This window comes from Ranitomeya variabilis, chromosome 7 (genome assembly GCF_051348905.1).
Source record: "Ranitomeya variabilis isolate aRanVar5 chromosome 7, aRanVar5.hap1, whole genome shotgun sequence".
In the NCBI taxonomy this organism is placed as follows: domain Eukaryota; kingdom Metazoa; phylum Chordata; class Amphibia; order Anura; family Dendrobatidae; genus Ranitomeya; species Ranitomeya variabilis.
The window spans coordinates 240,727,786-240,740,057 of NC_135238.1; the positions used below are offsets into that span (position 1 = coordinate 240,727,786).

General features: G+C 47.5%; 1 protein-coding gene across 1 annotated transcript in view; it reads left to right on the plus strand.

Annotated features, from left to right (window-relative positions):
• Positions 1-12,272, plus strand: part of SEC22A (SEC22 homolog A, vesicle trafficking protein) — a 40,339-nt gene that overhangs the window by 17,450 nt on the left and 10,617 nt on the right. The window contains exons 2-3 of the mRNA XM_077273312.1: positions 4,228-4,426; positions 5,790-5,953. Of these exons, the coding sequence (XP_077129427.1) occupies positions 4,245-4,426; positions 5,790-5,953 (346 nt within the window). The 5' untranslated portion in view covers positions 4,228-4,244. The remainder of the gene's footprint in view (positions 1-4,227; positions 4,427-5,789; positions 5,954-12,272) is intronic.

The window sequence follows — 12,272 nt, forward strand, 5'->3', positions numbered from 1 at the left end:
GAGAGTTGTTCATTTCTGAGGGTCTCAAGATAAACTTGAAAGAGCTTCAGGGTAAGTGTGCAAGATTCATTATCCAAGAGCTTTTCGAAGGATCCCTGCGACACACTGATGCGAAAGTTTGTGATGTTCTTCAGTGTTTCATCCAGATGGTGAAGGTCCCTTGCATGGTTTTCTTCTAGCCATGGAAGGAAGTTTTTCCAAGCAAGCCTCATAAGTGCTTCATAGACCAGCTTGTGTAGTCTCACTGCTCTGCCTGGGAGGTGTCAGCCTCTACAGAGGGAGATAGGAGCTCTGCAGAGAAGACCGGAGAGTCCTGTTCAGCACAGAACGTGTATGTGTCAGTGTGTGTGCGTGTGTTGGGGCACCTCAGGGTGTCTTCAAATGTGACATAGCCCCCTAGATTTCTTCCAGTAAAATTTGCACTCCAAAAGTCATTTGGCGCTCCTTCCCTTCCGAGGCCTGCCGTTCCCCAATACTGCAGTGTACGACAACATATCGGGTGTTGTTGTGTTCGGGAGAGATTGGTGAACAAATAGTGGGGTGCATTTTTTGCTGGTACACCTCTTAAAAATAAAAAAATGAGCCTAAAATGACACCTTCATGTAAAAAATGCACTTTTTCCATTTTCTCAACCAAGTGTTTCCAACTACTGTGAAACACTGGTTGGGTCAAAGTGGTCACTATACCCCCTAAAAGATTCCTTGGGGGTGTAGTTTCCAAAATAGGGTCACTTTTTGGGGTTTCCACTGTGGGGGTACCTCAGGCAGCCTTCAAATGTGACATGGCCCCCTAGATTTCTTCCAGTGAATCCGCCACCCAAAAACCACATAGCGCTCCTTCCGTGTTGAGCTGTGCTGTGTGCCCATACTTTAGTTTACGAGTACATGTGGGGTGTTTCTATAAACTGCAGAATTAGGGTAACCAAGTTTGGGTTTGCCGTTAACCCTTGCTAGGTTGCAGGTAAAATTGGATTACAATGTAATATCTGGAAAAAAAATGAAATTTTGAAATTTCGCCTTCATTCTGCTAAAATTCCTGTGGAACACCTAAAGGGTTAACAGTTTTTAAAAATGAGTTTTGAACAGCTTGAGGGGTGTAGTTTGCAAAATGGGGTAATTTATGGGTGGTTTCTGTTATGTAAGCCCCTTAAAGTGACTTCAGAAGTGACTTGGTCCTTTGAAAAGTGGGTTTTGCTGTAAATGTGAAAAATTGCGCATAAAACTATAAGCCCTATTACGTCGTAAAACAATAAGGTTTCATTTTCAAAATGATGCCAATATGAAGTAAACATGTGGGGAGTGTAAATTAATAACTATTATGGGGGGTATCAGTATTTTTGTAAAAAGCAGAGAATTTCAAAGTTAAAAAATTGCCGATTTTTCCAAAATTTCCGAATATTTAGCATTTTTTTATATAGAAAGGTAAAATATATTGACTCCCATTTAGCACTGACGTGAAGTACAATATGTCACGAGAAAACAATCTCAGAATGGCTTGGATAGGTGAAAGCGTTCCAAAGTTATTAGCCCATGAAGTGGCACAGGTCAGATTGGCTTAGGCACTTGGGTACAAATAGGCCTAGGGCTGAAGGGGTTAATAAGCTACGTATATGTAAGGGCTATCATATCAAAAAATAAACTACAGACATGCATCTACCTAAAAATACCAAAGAAAATTAGTCACTCCGGGTGGTACCGATATCTGGCCCGGCTCATGGACTACTTGGAGTTAGATTCTGTTGTGTAAGTGTTCCCTTTATTTTTTTAAGCAGTGTATATATAAACCTCTGATCCGTCACTGCCAGGACCCCCCCAATAACACCAGAATGGTATGCTGCCACTAGTTCCTCGTTGTGATGTGTCCTAGTTCTTCTGGTGTTCCCCCACCTTTGCCATAATGGTTTGTTTCACCTATATAATAAAGTTATTATTCACTATATATGTGGACTCTTGTTCTCAGTTATTTTCTTCGTTCTTTGTTTTGTTCACCGATTATGTCCAATGATTTTGTCCATGTAAGCACATAGGATCATTGTATTCCTATAATTGCCTGAATTAATATGTGGCTTTGTACCTTTTTTTTAAAATCATGTATTTTTTATTAACACAGTCCAATACAATTTCCAGACAAATACCGTACATTAGATACATGACCTGGTAATATATTTTCATTTTACTAAACAACACCCTTACCACCTAGCCAACCCCCTCTCCCTTCCCCCAATCTCTTGCCCATTATCCAATACAACCATCTACCAACATCACCTCTTGAGAAAAGATAACAAGCTTTACAAAAACACGCCTGTACATGTAGGAGTCCCCCCAGAATCAACTACACGACCCCCATTCTACTCTGCAGTAACTCGGCAGACGCCACACCTGGGTAATCCATCCATCCACCCCACACATTTTCACATTTTGTATTCTGACCTCTCTTACTGTAGATATTTCTTTCCATAAGGACAATAAAATTTATCTTGTTGATAAATTCCTTTTTCCCTGGCGGTTTTTCATCCAACCAGTGCATTGCGATAAGCTTTCTCGCAGCATACAACAATCTTTCGATAGTCAGCCTTCCACATTCATCCGTATCAGTATCATCCAAACAACCCAAAAGGCAAGTCAGCGGGTTACGCACCACATCTACTCCTGTCACCTCCTGGATCAAGTTACGCACCTTCACCCATAAGGGTTGTAGGCGAGCACACGACCACATCATATGTAGCAGATCAGCGCCTTCCTCACCACACCTGGGACATTCTGAGTCACCTCTCAGTCCTGCCTTCCTCATCCATGCCGGGGTCCTGTACACCCTATACACCAGGGGCTTTGTATCTTATGTGCGTTGTATCTTTGAGATTTTCTTTTAACATTACTCGTTAGATGCAAGCCCGGTCTGTTAACAAGCTTATATCGGGTCAGAAACCAACCCCAGGTAGCGTGTAAGTACTAGCCGCTAGCCGGACTCACGCACGTGGGAAATCAGGATTCGAGATAAAAGAGCAGCACAAATTAATTGATATTTTTATTCCCGAAAGAGCTCACTAGATAATACAAATATATACAGAATATTATACACAATTTACAGCCAGAGGTGCAGATAAAGGGAGGGTGCAGGTTGGGATTGCAGTTAGCTGTATGTGTCACTTTACTGGTCCTTGTAACATGTGGATCCAGGGAAGCGCCGAGTCCACAGGTCTTCTATAGTAGAACAATGACACTGGCTAAAGGTGTGTATCCAGCTTTTAACCCCTAGCTCACCCCCCTCCCATATTCGCACCGCCCCTCCGGGTCTGGACTGAATTCTCCTCCCCTAACCGCCTAGCTGAAATAATTCCCAATATCTAGGATGGGTCATAACTTCCTAGTGAGAGGTCCAAACGGGACGACTGACGTCTCAACGGGTTCGTTGGGGCTGGACCGATATGGACAGTCCAAACTCGGGTCGGTTAAGTGGTTCTGGAGGGCCGGTCTCGATGGCTCAGTATCCAGGACTGCTAGAGGAAGATGAGACGCTGGGGTGCGTGCAGGGGGCTCCCAGGGTTCTGGTGGTATAGCGGACATAAACCTGAGATGCACGGTGCTCTCATAATTCATCTCTAGGTGTCGGTGCCTCCATCTAGGGCTTCCATTGATAGCTGGCCGCCTTGCACAAGGGACAGCAGGGTCTTGGCTCTGCTCCTCCTCACCTCCATTAACACGTGGCCTCTAATTCTCTGGTCATATGGCAAAGTCCTGTTCTTTTGAGGAATTGTGTATTTATCTCATGCTTGGGGGCCACAGTTCAGGGGGAGAGGGAGGTCTGGATAATATATTGGGCCTGAACTTAATAAATCTAAATGGTGCCTCCCTCGTCCCTCACGGTGCAGATTCCCCGTTAGCTGCTGTATGTGAGCGCTGCTCCGGGGGGACCTCCGGCTCCTGATGTAACGGACATCTGTATTTTGCTCTGAGGAGTTTTTGTTACTTTTTATTCTCTTTAGAATACAACTTGTATCCATTCTAGGAGTAGAGATAATTGGGGCCCAAACCCTGAGGGTCCCGGCCACAGAGGCAGCGTGAAATGTGGGCTCACCGCTGCGGTCAGTGATGTCACTCTGCTTGTAGCGGTCTGGGTGATGTCATCCGTCACATGACTGATCCAGTGTAACCATAGGAGGCGTAGTTTAGCGTCCGCTGTCATGTGACCTGTGATCGTTAACCCTCTGCTCTTTCTCTGTCCTTATAGACCACACTCTGCTGGAAATGTCCATCATTCTGTTTGCCTCCGTGGTCCGAGCGAGAGATGGACTCCCACTATCGGCCTCCACTGACCACGAGCAGAACATGTCCGTGCAGGAGACCAAGAAATACCTGAAGGTGCTGTCCCGAAAACTGGAGCAGCTCCCGGACCGTTGCACCATGAAGAGAGGCCCGCACCACGTCCAGTGAGTAGCTGGGGCCCCAGATCCTGCAGCCACCAGGGGCCACATGTTTCAAAATAGATGATGGAAATGATCCCATGCAGGTGAATGAGGTTTCTGCCTCTGTTGTCACCCACAGCAAAAACCTCTACTCGGATTTATGACGGCTCCCAGGAGAAAACCTCCTTATTTATACAGATCCTGCGCAGGAATCGTCCCAGGAGTGACGGGGCTTCTCTGCAGATCTGCGGCACGGCTGACGTGTGTGCAGCATCAGGGGTCGGCTTTATCACAGGCGTGTAATAGATGTCGGGCCCCGTGTAGGGCCCCACTGACTGCCACATCGGGGTTCTCCTTTCCCGTGCTCTGACTGGCGCCATGGCCTCATGTTCAAGCCTAAGGGGCACAGTCAGAAAGCGGCAACAAGGGGCCCCTGATCTGCGGTGATTGTCGCCCAGGACTTAAGGTACCTTCACACGAAACGACTTTGTAACGATATCGCTAGCGATCCGTGACGTTGCAGCGTCCTGGCTAGCGATATCGTTTAGTTTGACACGCAGCAGCGATCAGGATCCTGCTGTGATGTCGCTGGTCGCTGAATAAAGTCCAGAACTTTATTTGGTCGTCTAATCGCCGTGTATCGTTGTGTTTGAAAGCAAAAGCAACGATACCAGCGATGTTTTACACTGGTAACCAGGGTAAACATCGGGTTACCAAGCGCAGAGCCGCGCTTAGTAACCCGATGTTTACCCTGGTTACCAGCGTAAAAGTAAAAAAACAAACAGTACATACTCACCTGCGCGTCCCCCAGCGTCTGCTTCCTGACACTTACTGAGCGCCGGGCCTAAAGTGAAAGTGCAGCACAGCGGTGACGTCACCGCTGTGCTGTTAGGGCCGGAGCTCAGTCAGTGTCAGGAAGCAGACGCTGGGGGACGCGCAGGTGAGTATGTACTGTTTGTTTTTTTTACTTTTACGCTGGTAACCAGGGTAAACATCGGGTTACTAAGCGCGGCCCTGCGCTTAGCAACCCGATGTTTACCCTGGTTACCCGGGGGCCTCGGCATCGTTGGTCGCTGGAGAGCGGTCTGTGTGACAGCTCCCCAGCGATCAAACAGCGACGCTGCAGCGATCGGCATCGTTGTCGCTATCGCTGCAGCGTCGCTTCGTGTGAAGGTACCTTTAGACTGTCAGCAGCTCCTGGTCGCTGACTCGTCCTCGGTGTGTAAGGTCAGCCGTGTAGTATTGATATTTACATTGCTGGTCTCCCATCGGCACCCCCCAGTGTGCGGTGGTCTGGGCCTGCTGGGAGTTGTAGTTTAGCATCTTCTCCTCGGGCTGCAGATAACTGCTCACTGTGATTAACCAGCGATGCTTCGTGTTGTTGCAGCTTCATCAGCTCGCTGGGCGTCAGCTACATGATGTTGTGTTCGGAGCATTTCCCCGGCGTCCTCGCCTTCTGCTTCCTGGATGAGCTGCAGAGAGAGTTCATCAGCACCTACGAGATGGGTCACATCAACGCCGCCATCCGGCCGTACTCCTTCATCGAGTTTGGTGAGAGATCGATCGGGTGATAGGTGCTGCTGGGTCTTGCAGGTAGCAGCAGCTCTGCTCCCCGGGCAGGAGGGTGGGTTTGTGCTCCTGGGGGTGCGGGAGTAGGTGGTGTGCTTCGGGGGGAAGGGCTGTGTTCCTCGGTGGGGGGGAGAGAGAGGGAGCTGCACCTCGGGGGCGGGAAGCCCATGTTCCTCAGTGGGTGAGGGAGGGGCGGTGCTCCTGGGGGGCGGGGGGCTGTGATCCTCGTGTGGGGAAGAGGGTGCTGCTCCTCGGGGGTGGGGAGCGTGTCTCCCTGAGTGGATAGGGGAGATGGTGCTTCTCCTCGGGGGTGGGAGCCCATGTTCCTCGGTGGGTTGGGGAGAGGGCGGTGCTCCTCGGGGGACGACTCAGTTCATTATTTATCATGCCAAGTTCCTGACTGTGGTGTAATTTCAGGGAGGAGAGAACTCCCATCATCCACCACCCCTCATGTCCTGCCTGAGTTTTCTCTCCTTTTTCCCCACACTTGTTCTCCATTTACATCTCATTGTGGCAGCCGCACAGGAGCAGCGCTGGCAGCGGATTCCGGCTCCTGCTGCATTGCATTGTGGGGGATGTAGTTTTTCTGTAAGATGCTCCCTTAGTGAATCTTTGAACGTCATTCTTATGTGATGTCAGAACAAGTGTGCAATGGTGAATGCAGCTTTGGATGTGACTGGAGTATAAGATGTTCTTAGCTAAAGGTTTAGTGACGGTTGTATATAATCCGGGCGCTGCGCTTACATTCCTGCATCTTTCTTACTCTGACATTAACCCTTCAGTAATGCTGCTGCCATGAAAATAATATGTTCGTTGGTGAAGGTTGCGAGGGCGATACATTGCCGCCTGGTGAATACGGAGCCGGGAATAATAATAATAATAATAATCTTTATTTTTATATAGCGCTAACATATTACGCAGCGCTTTACAGTTTGCACACATTGTTATCGCTGTCCCCAATGGGGCTCACAATAGGGAACACCCTGCAGAGCGGTCGGAGGGGCTGTGCTCATGTCTGAATTGGAGCCTTCTTTGCAAATCGCAACAAATGGTAGAAAGTCGAACGACTTAAGGCCCCGTCACACACAGCGACGCTGCAGCGATACAGACAACGATGCTGAGGTCCCCGGGTAACCAGGTAACCAGGGTAAACATCGGGTTGCTAAGCGCAGGGCCGCGCTTAGTAACCCGATATTTACCCTGGTTACCAGCGTAAAATGTAAAAAAAACAAACCGTACATGCTCACATTCCGGTGTCCTTCAGGTCCCTTGCCGTCTGCTTCACGCTCTGACTGAGTGCCGCCGTAAAGTGAAAGCAGATCACAGCGGTGACGTCACCGCTGTGCTCTGCTCTTACTTTCCGGCCGGCAGTCAGTCAGAGCGGGAAGAGCAGACTGCAAGGGACCTGAAGGACACCGGAATGTGAGCATGTACGTTTTTTTTTTTTTTTACTTTTACGCTGGTAACCAGGGTAAATATCGGGTTACTAAGCGCGGCCCTGCGCTTAGCAACCCGATGTTTACCCTGGTTACCAGTGAAGACATCGCTGAATCCGTGTCACACACCGATTCAGCGATGTCAGCGGGACCTCAACGACCAAAAAAAAGGTCCAGGCCATTCCGACACGACCAGCGATCTCGCAGCAGGGGCCTGATCGCTGGTACGTGTCACACATAGCGAGATCGCTACTGAGGTCGCTGTTGCGTCACAAAACTTGTGACTCAGCAGCGATCTCGCTATGTGAGACGGGGCCTTTATCCTTGACGACCGCCAATGATAAGCCTTTTATCAGCGCTGAGAAATAAGGCTGTAGCACCCCCAGCATTGGAAAATCTCCAGGGTCTTAGCTACTGGGGATAGCTGAGACCCTGGAGAACATGATCATGGCCAGTTTTTACGGTCCCTTGTTACTTGATCGCCATTATTCGCAGCGATCACAAAAAAGAGTCTGATTTAAAATTTCTCTCTCCTCTGATATGATCTAACATATCAGAGAAGAGAGAAATGATACCTCCGCCATCCCCGCACCCTCCTGCTCTGTCCCCCAGCTCTCAGCGTCATCTTCCTGGTAAAAAATGGCTGGCGCATGCCGAGATCTGCCAGCCAGTACTTGGCAACAATAGGGATCTTTTCCTATTGGTTTCTTTTGATCACTGTGATAGATCCTATCACAGTGATTAAAATAAAAAAAATAGTAAATCAAATCCCCCATAGTTAGATAAAAATTATAAAATAAAAAAATTGTCAGGGGTTAGGGTTGGGGTTACTGTTATGTTGCGGTTGTGTTTAGGGTTTTGTTAGAGTTGGCTTTACAGGTATGTTAGGTTTGGGGTTATGGTTATGTTAGGGTTACCATTGTGTTAGGGTGGGGTTGTGTTAGGGTTGGATTAGGATTGTGTTGGGGATTAGGGTTGGGTTGGGATTAGGGTTATAGTTAAGGTTGGGGATAGGGTTGTATTGGGGTTAGGGTTTTGGTTGGGTTTAGGGTTGTGTTGAGGTTAGGGTTGTGTTGGGGTTGGGATTATCATTGGGGTTAGGGTTGTGTTGGGGTTAGGGTCGTGGTTAGGGTTGTGTTGGGGGTTCGGGTTTTGATTAGGGTTGGGTTGGGATTAGGGTTATGGTTAAGGTTGGGGATAGGGTTACATAGTTACATAGTTACATAGTTATTAAGGTTGAAGGAAGACTGTAAGTCCATCTAGTTCAACCCATAGCCTAACCTAACATGCCCTAACATGTTGATCCAGGGGAAGGCAAAAAAAAACCCATGTGGCAAAGAGTAACTCCACCATGGGGAAAAAAATTCCTTCCCGACTCCACATACGGCAATCAGACTAGTTCCCTGGATCAACGCCTTATCAAGGAATCTAGTGTATATACCCTGTAACATTATACTTTTCCAGAAAGGTATCCAGTCCCCTCTTAAATTTAATTAATGAATCACTCATTACAACATCATACGGCAGAGAGTTCCATAGTCTCACTGCTCTTACAGTAAAGAATCCGCGTCTGTTATTATGCTTAAACCTTCTTTCCTCCAGACGTAGAGGATGCCCCCTTGTCCCTGTCTCAGGTCTATGATTAAAAAGATCATCAGAAAGGTCTTTGTACTGTCCCCTCATATATTTATACATTAACATAAGATCTCCCCCTTAGTCTTCGTTTTTCCAAACTAAATAGCCCCAAGTGTAATAACCTATCTTGGTATTGCAGACCCCCCAGTCCTCTAATAACCTTGGTCGCTCTTCTCTGCACCCGCTCCAGTTCAGCTACGTCTTTCTTATACACCGGAGGGTTGTATTGGGGTTAGGGTTTTGGTTGGGGTTAGGGTTGTGTTGAGGTTAGGGTTGTGTTGGGGTTGGGATTATCGTTGGGGTTAGGGTTGTGTTGGGGTTAGTGTCGTGGTTAGGATTGTGTTGGGGGTTTGGGTTGTCATTAGGGTTGTGGTTACAGTTGGGGTTAGTGTTGTGTTATGGTTTGTGGTGCAGTGACCCATGTTATAACCAGGGGCGCTTTGTGTGCGCTTCAGGATGTGCTTGGAGGCATAATTATGATGATAATGAAACAGTGTCCGGCATGATTGTAAATGGCTGGTATGTGTCGCAGAGTTAGTCTGCGCTGTATGCCTGTAGTACTGTTGTTCTGGGACCTGTAGTCCCACAAGTACTTGTATAGTTTATAAAGGAAGGCTTGCACGGCAAGTTTGAGAGCTGGGAGGGTCAAACTAGCCACACACCTCTCACCTATGGGAGTGGTTACAGCTACATAATGTGACCAGGGTTTGGGTCACCTGTTCAGAGTGCATGGCCTGTGTGTTGGAATGTCCTGGAGTGGACTGGAGGGGGGTTACGGGCAGAGAAGTATCTGCCATTGGAACAGACTGTCGGAGGTTAATGTGTACCATTGATGTAAATAATGAACTGTTTGTGATACGGTTTGTGATGTTTAATAAACCGGATAGACTGTTTATGTGGAGAAACCGTGCCTTAGTGCTTTAATCTCATTGCCAAGCAAGTTTCCTCAATCCACTCGGGTAGCATGATCTCACAGGTTGTAGTTAGGGTTAGGGTTGCGTTATGGTTGGGGTTATGGTTGGTGTTAGGGCTAGAATTTTTTTTTTTTTCAAAAGTTTAAAAAATGGTGACAATATGATGCTAGTGTTAAGCGCAAGTACTCGTTACTCGAGTTTGCATCGGGTGGTTGGGTATGCACGAAGTCTGGTTAGGGTTGTGTTGGGGTTAGGGTTGTGTTGGGGTTAGGGTTGTGTTGGGGTTAGGGTTGTGTTGGGGTTAGGGTTGTGTTGGGGTTAGGGTTGTGTTGGGGTTAGGGTTGTGTTGGGGTTAGGGTTGTGTTGGGGTTAGGGTTGTGTTGGGGTTAGGGTTGTGTTGGGGTTAGGGTTGTGTTGGGGTTAGGGTTGTGTTGGGGTTAGGGTTGTGTTGGGGTTAGGGTTGTGTTGGGGTTAGGGTTGTGTTGGGGTTAGGGTTGTGTTGGGGTTAGGGTTGTGTTGGGGTTGGGATTATTGTTGGGATTAGGAATGTGTTGGGGGTTCAGGTTGTGTTGGGGTTAGGATTGTGTTATGGTTGGAGTTAGGGTTGGGGTTGGTTTAGGGTTGGAGTTAGGGTTGTGTTGGGTTTTTGGGTTGTGTTATGGTTGGGGTTGGTTTGACTTTGTGGTTAGGGTTATGTTATGGTTGGAGTTAGGGTTTGGGTTGTGGTTCGAGTTGGGGTTGGAGTTAGGGTTGTGTTGGGGGTTGGTATTGTGTTATGGTTGGATTTAGGGTTGGGGTTCAGGTTGGAGTTGGTTTAGGGTTGGAGTTAGGGTTGTGTTGGGTGTTCGGGTTGTGTTATGGTTGGGGTTGGTTTGGCGTTGGGGTTAGGGTTGTGTTATGGTTGGAGTTAGGGTTGGGGTTGTGGTTCAGGTTGGAGTTTAAGTTAGGGTTGTGTTGGGGGTTGGTGTTGGGGTTATGGTTCGGGTTAGAATTGTTTTGTTTTTTTCAAAAGTTAAAAAAATGATGGCGATATGATGCTAGTGTTGAGCTCAAGTGCTCGTTACTCGAGTTTGCATCGGGTCGTCTGGTATGCACGAAGTATCTCGGATTAATGCATTGCTTTTTTTGGGTGTCTAACAGACGCAAAACCTGCTGGGCAGGGACTCGAGCATGTCACTCGCGCACCCGTGATGTTCGGTGCATAGCCGAGCACCCGATGCAGACTGGAGTAGCGAGCACTCCCTCAACACTAAAGACGATACATTCAATATGACGACCTAATGTTATCAAATTCTGTGTCGTACCTGTGGGTTTGAAATGCTCACTATACCCCTGAATAACATCCTTGAGGGGTGTGGTTTCCAAATTGGGGTCACTTGTGGGGGATTTCCACTGTTAAGGTACATCAGAGGCTCCCGAAATGGGAAATGGTGTTCGCTCTTGATTTCAGCCAATTTTGCGTTCAAAAAGTCAAACTGTGCTCTTTCCCTTCCTTGACCTGCTGTGCGCCCAAACAGTGGATTTCTCCCACATATGGGGTATTGGTGTTCTCGGGAGAAATTGCACAACACATTTTGGGGTCCATTTTCTCCTGTTACCCTTGTGAAAATAAAAAAGTTTGGGTCTAAAGTACATTTTTTGTGAAAAAAGTTAAATGTTCATTTTTTCCTTCCACATTGCTTCAGTTCTCATGTAGCACCTGAAGGGTTAATAAACTTCTTGAATGTGGTTATGAGCACCTTGAGGGGGTGCAGTTTTTAGAATGGTGTCACTTTTGGGTATTTTCTGTCATATAGACCCCTCAAAGTCACTTCAAATGTGATGTGGTCCCTAAAATATGGTTTTGCTAATTTTGTTGTAAAAATGAGAAATCGCTGGTCAACTTTTAACCCTTATAACTTCCTAACAAAAAAAAATTGTTTCCAAAATTGTGCTGATGTAAAGTAGACATGTGGGAAATGTTATTTATTCACTATTTTGTGTGATATGACTCTCTGATGATTTAAAAGCACGTAAATCACCCGTCACCTCCATCATCAGTATCTGGTGACCGCCCGTCACCTCCATCATCAGTTTCTGGTGACCACCCGTCACCTCCATCATCAGTATCTGGTGACCGCCCGTCTCCTCCATCATCAGTATCTGGTGACCGCCCGTCTCCTCCGTCATCAGTATCTGGTGACCGCTCGTCTCCTCCATTATCCGTATCTGATGATCGCCCGTCTCCTCCATCATCAGTATCTGAATACCGCCCGTCTCCTCCATCATCAGTATCTGGTGACCGCCCGTCTCCTCCGTCATCAGTATCTGGTGACC